The sequence below is a fragment of the Chanodichthys erythropterus genome, chromosome 12, assembly GCF_024489055.1.
Source record: "Chanodichthys erythropterus isolate Z2021 chromosome 12, ASM2448905v1, whole genome shotgun sequence".
Classification (NCBI taxonomy): domain Eukaryota; kingdom Metazoa; phylum Chordata; class Actinopteri; order Cypriniformes; family Xenocyprididae; genus Chanodichthys; species Chanodichthys erythropterus.
The window spans coordinates 18,892,169-18,907,983 of record NC_090232.1 but is presented as its reverse complement, the minus strand read 5'-3'; the positions used below and the strand labels follow the sequence as shown (position 1 = coordinate 18,907,983).

General features: G+C 36.4%; 1 protein-coding gene across 1 annotated transcript in view; it reads right to left on the bottom strand.

Moving 5' to 3' along the window:
* Positions 1-15,815, bottom strand: part of dnah6 (dynein, axonemal, heavy chain 6) — a 96,411-nt gene that overhangs the window by 34,290 nt on the left and 46,306 nt on the right. The window contains exons 50-56 of the mRNA XM_067402580.1: positions 12,048-12,290; positions 11,640-11,807; positions 11,174-11,409; positions 6,356-6,617; positions 4,817-4,940; positions 1,379-1,575; positions 992-1,195 (exon numbers count right to left, since the gene is read on the bottom strand). Coding sequence (XP_067258681.1) covers positions 992-1,195; positions 1,379-1,575; positions 4,817-4,940; positions 6,356-6,617; positions 11,174-11,409; positions 11,640-11,807; positions 12,048-12,290 — 1,434 coding nt within the window. The remainder of the gene's footprint in view (positions 1-991; positions 1,196-1,378; positions 1,576-4,816; positions 4,941-6,355; positions 6,618-11,173; positions 11,410-11,639; positions 11,808-12,047; positions 12,291-15,815) is intronic.

Below are 15,815 nucleotides of genomic sequence, written 5' to 3'. Positions count from 1 at the left end.
AATACTTTATCTGTCCAATCTATTCCAGCTTAATATGCAGAGATGACTACACACAAGCCATTTATGGGTTAATTTCCCAAAAAATGTAAACAGTGTGAGTTTAGGGTGTATCTATTTGATAACAGACAGAAGGAGTGTTCTGAAAAATTTTTTTTGCAAAACCATTTGATGATGCTAATGCTGCTGAAATTACGTACTTCAGCTGTAAGAATAAATTAATATGAAACAAAATAAGCGTGAATATTAAATAAGACAGAAAAGGAACACTATGTGTACATGCACAAATATAAACAGACAAATAAAGTGTATACACTGTACACTGCACATCTACTGTATAGGGTGTCTATAGTGAAATAATGCAAATTACCAATGTGAGAAGCATTTTTAATTACATTTCAAAAACGTGGTAGTGTTTGATGTAGTATGGTCAAATGCGCATAAGATATGCACAGTCATGTTGTATAGTAATGGAATGTACTGTAGCGTAAGGTGTCATGTGGGAGTTTATGGTATCAAGCAGTCTCTTGACAGTGTCCTCATTAAGAATTCAGAGTGCTTAAGGAAAATATCTCCTCCTGAGCCTATCCATGCTGGTCAAGAGACCGCAGTAGCATTGACTTGGCCTCAGCAGAGGAGAAAGTCTGTGGTTGGGCTATCATAAATGTTGATGCCACCATCAAGTTCACATGGGGTAAACTATAATGATCATCCTGAAACAGTGTGTGGCAGCTGTTTTGCCTGCCAGAAAAATAACTTATCTTCCTTTCATAAGCTGCTTTTGAATACAATGATCCTTCTTAAAACTTTCATGAAGTTTTAATGCTTATGTGAGGTACTGTGGACTGGAAACTATACTGTTTAGTACCATTTAAAAGGACTATACATTTTATTATTAAATTAGAATTTGTTGTTGTTACTTGCCTTGCTAAAAAAATAACAAGGCATTGGAACACAGAGCACCGATGGAAGGTTTGGAAATGTTAGCTGTCACCTGATCTTGAGGGTCAATCATGAGTGGCCAGCGCCGTCCCCGCATCACAAGGATTCCATTCTCTGTGGAGACATTATCCCGTGGCAACCCTTCGGCATTCCACTGTCGGATCTCGTAGGGATCTCCTAGAATGCTGATAAGACTAAAGTTGTCACTGATTGGAATCCCCAAGTTTTGACAGCGTGTGATCCAGTGATCTATAAGCTACAGGACACAAAAAAAAAAAAACGTTCACATTTCCTAGAAATAAGTGTTAGTGTTCAGTATGCTGAAGGGGAAATCCTGTACTCAGTGGCATTACATAATTATAATATACATAATCCTATACTCAGTGGCATTACATAATTATAATATGTTATTGAGTGAGAAAAGGTTGTGATATACTACCAGTTGTCTGTAATGGGAGGTGAAGGCTCCATAATAGGCCACACAAGCTGCAGCGATGAATACATTTCCAATGACGTTGTGGATCTCCTGCTCAAACAGAGTAATGCATTCCTGCCATCGCACCTGCTCGTCTCCCAGAGCAGATGTTAACTTCCCCGACCGACCCAGGCGTGCTTCAGTCAGAGCTCTGGTTTTAGCTACAACCCATACACAACATGCATAAACATAGACACAGATTCATATAGAAACATGAAAATGGAAGGCAAAAAAAAAAAAAAAAAACATCCTGTGTGGCACCTTAAAACATAATTCACTATATACATTTTAAAAATGTGTCTGGAGACCCCTGCAATCTGCTGTACCATGTGTTTTTGAAAACAAGAATGCTTATGTTATGTTAACGGTCCCTTAAGAAATCCATCTGAACTGGTCCAGGCTTCCATAAGACTAGTCAACTAGTAATGTTGACAGCCTGACTAGTCAACATGAAAATATGTAGGTTTTGTACAAAAAAAAAACGTATTACACGTGCACAAATTTCCACTATTACTGGATCCACGGAATATAAAGAGCACTGCAGTAATGACATATTTTTGTAGGCCAATTTAGAAGTTAAAATCACCCTATTTCCCTCGACAAAAACCCAATAGGTTTAGCTTTTGGATTATTGCAGAAAATAAAAACTTGTGAATTTTGAAGCCTAAATGCAATCAGCAAAAGTAAAAAACTATAAATGAACTACACCAAGGTCACATGACTTTACCATCACTTCCAGCAACTCTTTCAATTTTTACTTAAAAAACAACTCTTGAAAGTTCGAGTGAGATTAGTTATAAACACAAGGCTGTGAAAGCGGACTAGTGAGTAGGCCTACATGAGTTTTCCTGTTTGTTTTGATAATGCTTTATGTCTTTGACAACCGACTCTGTAGTCCCATTTAGCCACTTGTTATCAGCTCTCTTTTTCAAGACAAGTAAAAGCTATAAAAAAAATTACATGGAGTTATTACTGATGTATTTTATGTGGCAGAATAAAATGTGAAAATATCTTAAAGGGGTGGTTACGTGTTTTTTTTTCTAGGCTTGATTGTGTTTTTGGGGCACAGTTTAACGTTTTTTTGAAAACGCTGTATTTTTCATATATTTTACCTTTATTCTACACCTCTGTTTCCACTGTCATATGAACGGCTCGTTTGACTTCCTGCTTCTATGAAGCCACTCCCTCCAAAATACGTAATGTACTCAGATTGGTCAGCAGGTTGGTAACTGGCCCAGTCTGTCGTGATTCGCCGAAGCGTCCAGAAACGCCACGCCCCTTACCACCCGTTATTACGCGATTAGACGGAATGTAAATAATAGCGCCTATATTGCTGTATCAAATTGAGCCGAATCAGACCCAAATGAAGAGGGTCAGGCAGAACCTCTCCAATCACGGCTTTTAAAGGACGTTTATGAATGGTATTTCATTTAGTATTTGTGTCAAAGTGTTTAGATGCTGTCACTGCTGTTTGTTAGCTTTCAATATACAGTTTTATCCTGATTAAAGCTTTACTGTAGCCGAATACATGACTGAGTAGTCGCATTTTTGTAAAGGTAGCGTTTAATTTATAGCATGAACAACTGTTTGTCTACGAACATAGAAGTTTGTTGGTGTTTGTTGCACTAGAACTTAGCTAACTGGCTAGCAGAAACGAGTTGCTCTTTGTATATGTCCTTGATGCAACCAAAAATAGCAACAGAACTATAGGTTTAAAAGAAGTACAAACAATAAAACGTACTTACAGTTTGAAGCCAATAAACAGCAGCTTCTGCTTCTAAATTGGGAACTGTTTCATCTTTCAGTAAAAGTCTTTGTGTAAATCCAGCATTGAACTCGTGTAGATTCTGGAAGCTGTCTTCAGCACCGCATCCAGTGTAGAAAATATCACAGAATATAATGGGTTCTATATCTTTTGATGCGTCGCGTCGCGCAGCTCGCGTTCGGTGTAAGTTACACAACTCTTCCGCTTCCATTATGCTGTGCCACATGGTCTCGCCCACTTTGTTGCGTGTTCCCAGGGGCAGTGTTTATGTTAATAGCAAGGGTTTATGATGTCACCAACCCGGGAAGAACCTTGTTGTAGTCCAAACCAGGCGTTTTTGTAGGCAATAAAATGCCATAACTTTAAAAGACAATATCTCCGTTTGCATTGAACTTTCAGCGCTGTAACTTTGCAGATACTGTTTATGCTCAAGCAGCAACATTACACACTAACTAAAGTTAAAAAAGTGAAATCGCATGTAACCACCCCTTTAAAGGGTTAGTTCACCCAAAAATGAAAATAATGTAATTTATTACTCACCCTCATGTCGTTCTACACCCGTAAGGCCTTCATTCATCTTCAGAACACAAATTAAGATATTTTTTATTTAATCTGATGGCTCAGTAAGGCCTGCATTCACAGCAATGACACTTCCTCTCTCAAGATCCTTAAAGGTACTAAAAATGCATTTAAAACAGTTCATGTGAGTACAGTAGTTCTACCTTAATACTATAAAGCATCGAGAATGCTTTTTGTATGCCAAAAAAACAAAATAACGACTTTTCAACAATATAGTGATGACACTGCAAAACACTGCTTTGGAGCATTACAAATCGAATCAGTGACTCGGATCTCCTATCAAACGGCTAAACTGCTGAAATCACATGACTTTGGCGCTCTGGCGATTTTCCATCACTATATTGTTGAAAAGTCATTATTTTTGTAGTTGTTTTTTTGGCGCACAAAAATGTTCTCGTTGCTTTATAATTTTAAGGTAGAACCACTGAACTCACATGAACTGATTTAAATATGTTTTTAGCACCTTTATGGATCTTGAGAGAGGAAGTGTCATTGATGTGAATGCAGGCCACACTGAGCCATCGGATTTCATCAAAATATCTTCATTTGTGTTCCGAAGATGAATGAAGGTCTTACAGTTATAGAATGACATGAGGGTGAGTAATTAATGACATTATTTTCATTTTCGGGTGAACCAACCCTTTAAGCTTTGTGTTAACTACAGACTGTATTTCAGGCATTTAACCAAAAACATAAAAAAAAAAAAAAAACATTAATGGAACCAGAAGTGCTGAAATGGTAGCTAGTTTTCGGGTTTTGGCCAACAAAAATATGTCATCCCTGAAGCATAATGATAATGATATAATGAAGCCCATATTTGTTATAAATATAAATTTAACTGCAAAATAGGCTTTCTTTCTTCAAAATTCTACTTGATTCTATTATCCTTTTTTTTTCTAAATCCCTTTATTTGGGCCCCAACACAATTTCTTGCTTTCTATGATTGCAGTATTATCATTTAGTGCCCTCAGTGACACATTTCACTAAAATCAATAATTATAAAGTTGTGAAAGCTTATACACTATCTGTCTCCTCATCTCTCTCTTTCTTTCTCTCACCTAGCGTCTCTTTTTCAGCCACACTGGACTCAAACTGCTCCTGCAAAACTTTGATTTGGTTCTCCACCTCTTGTAGTTTATCTTGCTTTTCTTTCAAGGTGGACATTGTTACATCCAACTCAGCCTGATAAAAACAAATCAGATTAATAATAACAGCAAACAATACACAGTGATATGGAGTCAAATTAATGCCTTAAAGTTTTGCACAAAAATAAAGTTTTGCTAAACAAATAAAAGAATCAATAAAAAAAATGTTTTGCAAACAAAAATAAAGAATTGCAAAGGAAAAATAAAGTATTGAGCAGAAAAAAAATAGTTTTGCAAACAAAAATAATAAATTGCTAAATAAAATAACGTAGTGCAAAAATAAAAATATAATCAATTACAAAAATCAATGACAGCTGTAATCCTATTTTATCTTTGCCACATATTTTTCATGCTCAAACCTACTAAATCATTTGATACGCTCATTTTATTCTGCGTTTCAGTCAAGCGTGCGCTCACGATACCGGTTTTCTTTGCGCTGCACTTTTCTGTGCGGTTCTCTTTATGGCACTGGTTTGACGTGAGGGTGGAGTCAAGAAACGGGGGCACGCCCCCACGAAACACGTCATCGGCAGGAGACGCAGATCGCAACAGAACAGATCAAGCATTGAGACAGAGTGCATTTATTATAATCTGAAAACCACGCCCACCAGGGGAAAAACAATCCAACCGTCTCCATTGACTTTGTATTGCGTGAGGCTGCCTTCTTGTCTTTTCTGACTCATTACAAAAATAGAACAATGCCTAAAGATGCTGTGTGACAAGGTGTACAGCTAACAAGCTAAAAAACCCAGAAATAAGTTTTTATAAGCTGTCGACCCCAAAAAAGAGCGCAATGGGTCATATTGCTATAAGAAATGCATTGGAGGGGGTCGTAATCGGCGACAACATATGTTAAACAAACCAACAAAAACAAACCATTCATTATTTTTAACCATGTCAAAGAATCATTTCACCTGTCGCTGATTACGTTCCCCTCCAATGCATTTCGCGGGGACGTGCCCCTGTTTCTTGACTCCACCCCCACGTCAAACCAGTGCCATAAAGAGAACCGCACAGAAAAGTGCACCGCAAAGGAAAATAGAAACGCAGAATAAAATGAGCGTTGCAAATGATTTAGTAGGTTTGAGCATGAAAAATATGTGGCAAAGATAAAATATGATTACAGCTGTCATTGATTTTTGTAATTGATTATATTTTTATTTTTGAACTACGTTTTTTTATTTTGCAATTTATTATTTTTGTTTGCAAAACTTGCAAAAGAATTTTTTCTGCTCAATACTTTATTTTTCCTTTGCAATTCTTTATTTTTGTTTGCAAAACATTTTTTTATTGCTCAATTCTTTTTTGTGTTTTGCAAAACTTTATTTTTGTGCAAAACTTTAAGGCATTAATTTGACTCCATACAGTGACAATCATAATGGAATAACGCAAATGATACTCATAATGCAATATTAATTAACCCTGTATCACACACACACAAACTAGACTCACCTGAGCAGCAGCCAGTTTTTCACGTTTGGGCCCAACCTCCTTCAGAACCCTTGAGTACAGATCCATGGCTCTCACCCACATACACATGGACTTGCAGGCCTTGGACACTTTTTCCACCTTATCAGGCACAAAGTCTGGATTATTAATGTATTTCTGTAGCTTCTGAAGAATCTGTGGTTTAATATTGTCCTTGTCGTAGTCCATCAGCTTTTTCAGGAAGTTGCCGTCACCCAGGAGCTGCTTTGCACTGGCCCAGTCTGTCCTGGTTGGAGGGAAACAAGGGAATGATGGGACATTTAGACTACAGCTACTGTAGCAACTAAATAAATAGGTTTCTTTGACTCAAAGCATGGATAGCCAGTTTGTCACTATGAAATGTAAAATTACGTACTGTAGCTAGGAAATGGTATCTATATTACCAAAAAATATTTAAATTCTGTGATTCAGACAAATGCTTTATTTGTAATAACTGAATAAAATGATGAATGTCCTGTTTCATGAAAAAGGCCAAGTGTATGTAGAATATTCAAATCCTACAAGACTCAAGATGTGTTTTCAAGTGTTTTTTTCTTTTTCTTTTGACAAATGATTATGACCGGTATATCTGAATGTTCAACATATTACAACACCCCCACATCCGTTCCACCAACCCTTAATTACATTATTAGATTTAACACCAGCTGGATGAGTAAGCAGCTGGAAATATAAAACAAAGGCGATTAGAATAACAGATGAGTTATTGCATGTGATTTCCAGCCACACCAAAGCAAATCACATGAAATTAATTCATAAATATTTAACACCTGGAAAAAAAAACAAAAAAAAAACAGGCAATATAGAGAGAGTAAGGGTGTCTAATTATGTACCAGAGTTAATATTTTAAACTCATAATGTATATATAAAATGTTAATAAAGAGCAATTAACAGTCTCACATTAAACAGCATATTAAGAGCACATTGTTTTTTAAGTAATACTACAAGTCATTACGAAATGCTGTTCTCAACACATTTTAGTCCCATAATGTTAAATGTTTCCCAGTGAAACAGGATATTTAATGTGACTCGAGTCAAGTATGGCTTGATTTTATGCACTGTAAATGAATTGGATCATGGAAAGTGGTCAATATGATAGGTGGTTGAAAGAGAGGGGTTGAAAAATACCAGGAACATGTATTAAGAAAGTAAATGGGGTCAATTTTGATTTCATGTCAAGTTTAAACTCCACTAATCAGGCACTTTGATACAGCAGAGGTTTAATATCATGAGCAAATTGAACAATTAGAAGGATGAAAGAACTGAGGAGAGAGAGGGATGTGGAGGGACAGAAACACAGATTGTTCAGTCTGTGTTATGACATTTTAAACACCCATTAAATTGCTGTCTTATAAAGTTAACAATGAGTAGCTCAGCTGCAGATGATGATGATGATGCTGAAAGTGAGGAGATGGATGAGATTGATGATTGAGTGAAAAGAGCACAGATGCAGAATCAGATGTTAATATGGCCAGCACATACTGTAGAGCCACACTGTAGAGGGTCTCAGAGCCAGAGGGGGTTTATAATGTGTGAGGACATGTTTTTCTGCAGCTAGATTAGATACCTAAAAAGATTTAATACCAAAACTTCATGAACCTGCTGTGCCATTACACCTAATGAAATGAAATACCAGAAATAGTGGACTACTGTAAAGGTAAATGTCCAAATAATCATCCGGATTCCTGCTTAATTTAAGTTTCTTTAGTCTTGTCTGTTATCTATCACATGCTCAATGGCAATGGCTTTTTCTTTTCTCTGCAAGCCTGGGAGGACAGGTGTCTTATCACTACCACATTATCTTGGATTAAATGTGATTTTTTCACAGCGCCCTTGGAGAAACATGGGGGTTAAATGTGAATGTAGTTTTTTTTATATATAATTTAAGTTTTACCCCTGCAGAAATGCTAGTACTATAAATAAATATGTTTTAAATCCTGTACACTCACATGAGATGAAGACCTAGACTATATCAAAAGAGAAATGTTCTATAAATCTGCAGGAATTACATTTTTGAAGGCCAACCTGGAGGTTGCTGGCTCCCTCAACAAAAATTCAATAAATTTTTTCTCCAAATTCACCATGATCGCATGACTTCCTCACCACCATCACTAAGTTTCCAACAACACTTTCAACCTTAGTTTAAGATACAAGTTGAAAAGTTTAAGTGAGAATAGTTTGCAAGAGCACGAGTATAAACACAACAAGTATAAACACCAGGCATCCACCTCGAAATGCAAGATAACATGACCGCATTTATTGGTTTCATCTGCCTGCTCTGTGGCTCCAGCAATTTAAGATGTGGGGGAAAAAAGAGCAATGGCTTCCCCGATTGCAGCAACTTCCATTTTTATTACAGATATTTTGTGGCAATTTCCCAGGAAGTTATGATTTTGTTCTCTTGAACAAGTGTTAATTTTGACAGCAAAATTGTATTTAGTTTTAGTCATATTTTAGTCTTCGGAATTGTTTTAGTTTTAGTCTAGATTTAGTCGACTAAAATCTAACAGTTGGTAAATTAGACAAAAATAAGAATAAATAAATACAGAACAAAGATACAAATGAAATAAACAGTGCTTTAAGTCTGTCAGATAGGTCTAACTTCTGTAAGAAATACTACCTCCAGAAACTGAATAAAGTAATCAAATGTAAAATAACAGTGCATAGTCTTCCTTGTATAAATCCTTATTAAAAGTTACTTTGTCAAGAGCAGCGAGTGACTTTTTTTGTTGTTGTTGTTTGAATTAGCATTATGGACAGCAGCAGGTTTATTAGGCTATACATTCACTTCAAGAACAAATGCAAGGATCGAATGATACACATCCGATTTTCTCCTAACTGTCTACTTTCACTTAAGACATAAACGGCTGTTTAAATGAATACTTTCCAAACAGGCAGTTTGATATATGTTTGTGCGTATTTGTCCTTTCAAGCGCAATAAGAAGTGAAAGAGAACTCAATTCAGCAGTTGTATGCTGTCAGAGCAGCGGCTTTCTGTGTGCACATTTCGGATGTGCGAACAGAAAACCATTCCGAATTGAGTCCTCTTTTGCGTCTTCTTGTGCAGTGTTAATTTCGTTGACGAATAATTTCCATCATAATTTGTCAACGACATTTTTTCACAGACGAAAATGAGACAATGACTAAACAAAAATGACTAAAACTATGACTAAAATCTACTCTAATTTTCATCAACAAATAAAAATGAGACGAAAATGAAAGAGAGGGATGACTTGGGAAGATATCCAGTGAGACTGCTGTCCTGTGTGGAAGATGCCACATTTGAAGTGTAACGTGCTGATCTAACCGCAGGAAAACGTGGCGCTGTTGCGCCCTCTACAGGCTTGCCCAGCAGCACTTCAGACTGCTTCACAATTAATGAATAGCTCACATTTATGCCAAGTGACTGCTTATAAGCTAATGTTGGTGAATTATTAATGTTTACTACACAATGTTTATATGGTAGTATGTTTTAGGCGGTTGTAAGAATGCATATTTTATCACCCTTATGAGCAGCCTGCTACAGTGCAGACTGCAGACATTTTAGAATAAGAGTCATGGTGTATTTCGAGATGGTTTATAATTGTAATTTTTTCCTGGTCATTACTGTTATTTTGTTTACACAATAAACTGTATTCAATTTAATTTCTATTTAATTCATAGTAAACTACTGTATCTTCTGTCACAGGAAGGAATAAGAGCATTATTGGACACATTATTCAATATACTTTACAAGTATAAGGGTTAGTATGGTTAACTAAACCTAAAACCAAATAAATCTTCATTACTTGACATAAACATTAACTGAAATAAAAAATAAAATAAGTTTACATTTTTATATATTTATTTCATCTAGTTTCTAAGCTTTAGCTTAACCTGAGGTATTAAAATAACAAACTGAAATAAAAACTTATAGACATTTAAAAGCAAAAACTAAAAGACTAAAATTACAATGAAAGCAGAAAAACTAAAAATCAAATAAAAATAAAAATTTTAAACGAAAACTATAATAGTACTTCAATGAAAAGTGTGTCAGTCCCTGAAAAGTACTGAATTTTGCTCTTTTGTGTCTTTTTGCACTTGAACGGTCAAAAACCGTCTGCTTTGGGGAGCAAAGTACAGTTGGGTGAACATAAACAGTTTGGGGAATATCAGATGTACCTATATCAGTGTATAGGATCTGTGTATTGTTAGAGAAATGCTTAATGCATTACAATTTAACTAAATTAGATTTTAGTCGACTAAATCTACTGTAGATTTAGTTGACTAAAACTAGACTAAAACTAAAACAATTTCCGATGACTAAAATATGACTAAAACTAAATGGCAATTTAGTCAAAAGACTATGACTAAAACTAAATCAAAATTTGCTGTCAAAATTAACACTGTTCTTGTGCTTGAATAGTGTAAAATTGAATAGAGTTTAAATTGGCAAAACAAGTACAAAAGCTAATAAACTTTTCATCAGTTCCTTCAACTGTCCCGGGCCATTGTGCATTTCCTGGAAAACCCACACTACCGAATGTCTTAAATGCGAATTACCCCTTAGCAGATTTTGACTCTTATAGTTTTTGAGACGATAACTAAATAAATAAAAAATGTTGTTGAAGAAAACAATGACAAAAATAATGGTGCTTTAATTGCAAACATTTTATGCGATATTCCAATTTTGTGCAAAGGATAAACTTGGATTGAAACATAGCTACTGTTAACTCATGTCTGGGTTTTAGTACTCCTTCATGCAAAACTAAATACAATATAATACAATATAAAGATAAAACTCACTTGTTGCTGAGCAGGATGCACACCGCCTCCATCACAGTCATGACGAGGTCTGGTGGTTTGGTGAAGACACGGATCTCTGATATGTCAGCTTTATCTAGGGCATTCAGGGCCTTGTTGGCACTGTCGAGTGCAGGCAGAGCCTCATCCAGATCACGTTGTGCATCGTCCGCGATGGCCTGAGTCTCTTCTGCCTTTACCTTAGCTAAAGCTTCATCCTCTTTCACAACCCTACGCACCTACGGGTAAAGAGGTCAATAAAAGCAAATGATAACTGTTATACCCTTAAGATCATTATTGAGTACATATCATGGAAAATAAAAAAGTAATAATTTGTTTTGAGATTTTTAAATTGGACATACATCTAAAAGTGAAAAAAAATAAAAAATAAATTTGAATTATATACAGGTAATTGAGAGACCCTGTGATAAGAGAGGGAGAATGGTTGTATTATTATTAATACACACACCTGGTCAGCGTTTTCTTGGTCCACAGCGAGCTTCTCCATCAGAGCACTGACATCAATTGATTTCTGTTCAAGCACAGGTTCCAGTGCAGAGAGGTCTTGCTTCATCTTCTCAACTACTTCATTTGTCTCCAGCAATTTAGTAAGACCATTTTTCACACGATCTCGAGCCTATGCAAACAAATACATGTTACATTCCAAACATTTCTTTCTTTGTCTAGCTCAGATGAGTCCTTTACTCTAATAAATTATCAAGTTGCAAAATCCATTAATTCAATATTTAAAAAGGTAACCTTTTGTCTTGAAATTTATTGGAAAAGAGTGTTATGAGTTCATAATCTTAAGTAATAATGTAACAACATCAAACAGTTATGTATCTTGCATCACTCATCCATAGCTCCGCCTCCTCACCGCCTGCAGCTGTTGCCTCTTTTCTCCCAGCATGCTTAGGTACAGGTTAATGAGCTCTAAATAGGAGGTGGGTGTGGTGTAGTAGTGTCTGCGCAGTTCAGAGTAAAAACGTTCTGCCATGTCAGTCACGCTAACATGGATCTCCACACACATCTCTGAAAAGCACTGCTTCATCTCCTCACTGCCAAACTCCACATTCTGGAAGAAGGTCTGGGACACAGAAAGCAGAGCTTCACGAGGCCACTGAAAAATAAACATGAAAAGAAATAGAAAATTTAACTGACTGCCACATAATTTTTTTAAAACATTTCACAGAGCGAATTGCACATAGCAGTTGTTTACAATTGGCATTGGATTGGAAAGATTAGCTTTGGATTTGGATTGGTGGTATGGTCCCGTTCTGGGCAAGAACTAGCATGGATAAGAGCAGGGAGAGCAGCGATAACCCCCCTTAGGGTACACAGAACAGAACCAACATAAATGTATGGCAGATGTTACGCACGCTGCGTGTGCGTCATGTTTATGTATGTGTGGTAGTCTTGTCGTGTGTGTTCAGCAGATATCATTAATGTCAGTATTATAAAGGTGGACTCAGTAGTATTTCAAATACATTGTTTGGAAGTTAGTCGGGCAGATACCAACAACAAACGTGTAACCAATCAGCATTAGGGGCGTATGACGGTCGAGGAGAGAGAACAAGCAAGAAGGAGATTTGAAAAAAGAAAAAAAGAAAAACGACAGAATGAGAGATGGGACACAATACAAAAGATCTGAAAAGAATATCACTGGAATGAAGGTTTATGCCTGGGCAACTGCTTTAGGACCCGCGTTTATATTAGAAAAGCTTTCCAGTGCTGGAGAGAGCTAAGTGGGAAGGTCGAAAACACACGCGGAAGCTGCTTTGATCCCGCTACTCACGTGAGCACACTGGGTTTTGATGGTCTGGAGCTACTGTGCTGTTTGCGACTAACAACAAACACTTTGTATTTACTCTAGCATTTTATTGCGCGTCAGCTGTGATAAACAGACATCCACTCGCATTGCGTGTATAACAGTGGCCAGCTAGTGAGAGTTTTGCTGTTAAACTGCTGCACAATGATGACCGCTAGAGAATGCAGTGTTTAGCGTCATTGTTACTGCACTCGCCTTGCATGCCAGCAGCAATCGGGCCGGGGTTTGAGACTGACTCAGGGCAGGCTGGTTAGGATTGGAGTGTGAGTTTTGGAGGCTGAGCAATGAAGAGAGGGGTTTGTTTGGGCTGATTTCAAATATCAACAATGTACAACAGCATTGTTCAGATTCTACTTAGAGCACCTTTAATGTCCAACATAAAACAAGAAATTAGTCTGATTCAAAGGGAAATCAGATGCCAAATCCTGACCAGATGAGGAGGAGGAGGAGGAGGAGCTGGGGATGGAGGAAGGTAATTAGCTGCTGAGAAACGCAATAGCTTCTGATAATGCTGAAAGAGCTTAAATATATGGATGCTGTGATAGGCATTCCTATAGGTAGGCGTGAGTCACCTGAGAGTCAGCTGTTGCAGGCTTGACGAACGTGACCTTCCAGAACTAACACTACGCTTGATAATTCACATTAGGGTCCGTAAATAAGGACATACTTTTAATTTCTGGATGTGCTATTCCTTTAAATGTTCATTTAGTTTTCCTGACTTTTTATATGATATATTAGCTTCCTCGCACCAAAAATAGTACAAAAATAGCATGCAGATTGCACTTAAGACAATATAATAAACTATTCTTTCCTTTCATTCAGCAAGAACCAAAACGGTCACCTTGAAATATGTGGAGCGAGTGTGAGCATGTGTGTGTTTACACAAGTAAACAAACACGAGGTGATGTAAACAAATAAGCAAATAAAGGCAGGGTGAACAGCCGTATGGGCTCGCTGCTTAACGCTAATGAGCAGCTGCAGTTGGCCAGCACAGAGCCATACATCACACCCACAAACACAACACTAGAACTGACAACACAACAAATAAAATCAACAATCTACATGCAAAAGCACTACACACACTTTATAGTAATTAGCAGAACACCTCATTCTACCTAACAGCCCACAGAGGTCAGTCAAAATGTTCCTCATAAGACAGTAGAATGAAAAAAAAAAAGAATAAAGGCAAAAAGAGATTAAAGGGATAGTTCACTGTAGTGTCTGGACCAATCAGACACACAATTATTCATTACATTTAATGAATTATCCAGAAACTCACTCTCTCAAAGTTCTGTGAACCCATCACCCTAAAACTGCAACTAGCAGGCAGAACTTGGTGTCCTGTTACAGGACACAGAAAAACTGATAAGAACTTTTATGATCAGAAAGAATTTTGCAGAGACTAGTGACTCTGACTTCATTCTTTCTGAGAAGGACAAATAAACCCTCTTAATCCTATATATTCTATATATAACCACTTGAGAAATCTATAAACATGTATCCAATTTTCTCATCTCATGACTTTCCTTTTATAGGCTTTATTCTATGTATTAATTCTCTCTTTTTAACTATTTTGGTATTAATGTTCCAGAGTTGCAAATTTATAGTTAACTGAAATCACATGGGTAGCATGTTTGGTATCTACGGACTCCAACTTTCGTTTCCTCTGTGGTAATTTATGTTACATGTACATACTACAACACACTACTAATGCAACTCAACCTGGCCTCACCCTATTTTGCGTATACCTTGGGCAGGAATTATTTAAATGAGGAATATTGTGAAATGTACGTTCCCAGAAGAAAACTCAAGACTGCAATTGAAGCGTTACAAGGAGAAAAAGTGTTTACTGATATAAAGAATAACTCCCTTTGGAGTGGAATTTTTGCTTTGTAACTTTGCAGATGTGTTTCATGCTCAAACAGCAACATTACTCTGCTACGACTAATGTAACGACTGAATCGATCAAACACACAAATGTTGCTTGGATTTAATCTTCACAACCCCATTGTGCACCAAGACTAGTCAGACCATTTGAAGGCAACACAGATGCAACACAGATTTTGAGTTAATTTGAGTTAATAAATTATTCAGTTTGGTCTCATTTCATAACTAACAGTGTGAGAAATATATAGATCTAAAAATAGGTTTCTATGATTTTTTTAAGAGCAATCATTTTAAAAATGGCTGAACAGTAGTTGAGGAGAAACACAACCATTCATCATGGTTTCCACAAAAATATCAAGCAGAACAATCATTTTCAACATTGATAATAATAAGTAATGTTCCTACACACCAAGTTAGCAATTTAGAATGATTTATGAAGGATCATGTGACTCTGAAGCCTGGAGTAATGCTGAAAATTCAGCTTTGCCATTAAAGGAATATATTACAATTTAAAATGTCTTAAAATAGAAAAGAGTTATTTTAAATTGTAATAATATTTCACAATATTATTGTTTTAACTATATTTTTGATCAAATAAATGGAGTCCTGGTAAGCATAAGAAGCTATAAAAATCTTTCCGACCCCAAACAACGTACATCACATGTCTATAACAACATACCTAATGCACAAAAACAGAAACAAAACAAAACAAAAAAAGGGAACCATATGACATAAAAAGTGCAATAACACAAACCAACATTGGGTTAATACAATAAGTACAGTACTTTGGAGTGCAAGTTAGCAATAGAATACAATCAATATTAACCACATATACGTTCAGTAAAAGTAGGGTTAATGTAGTGCACAATATAATATATACTCTGAAGCATTTTGATCCTCCTCTATATTGTTAATATCCCCATGTTCAAT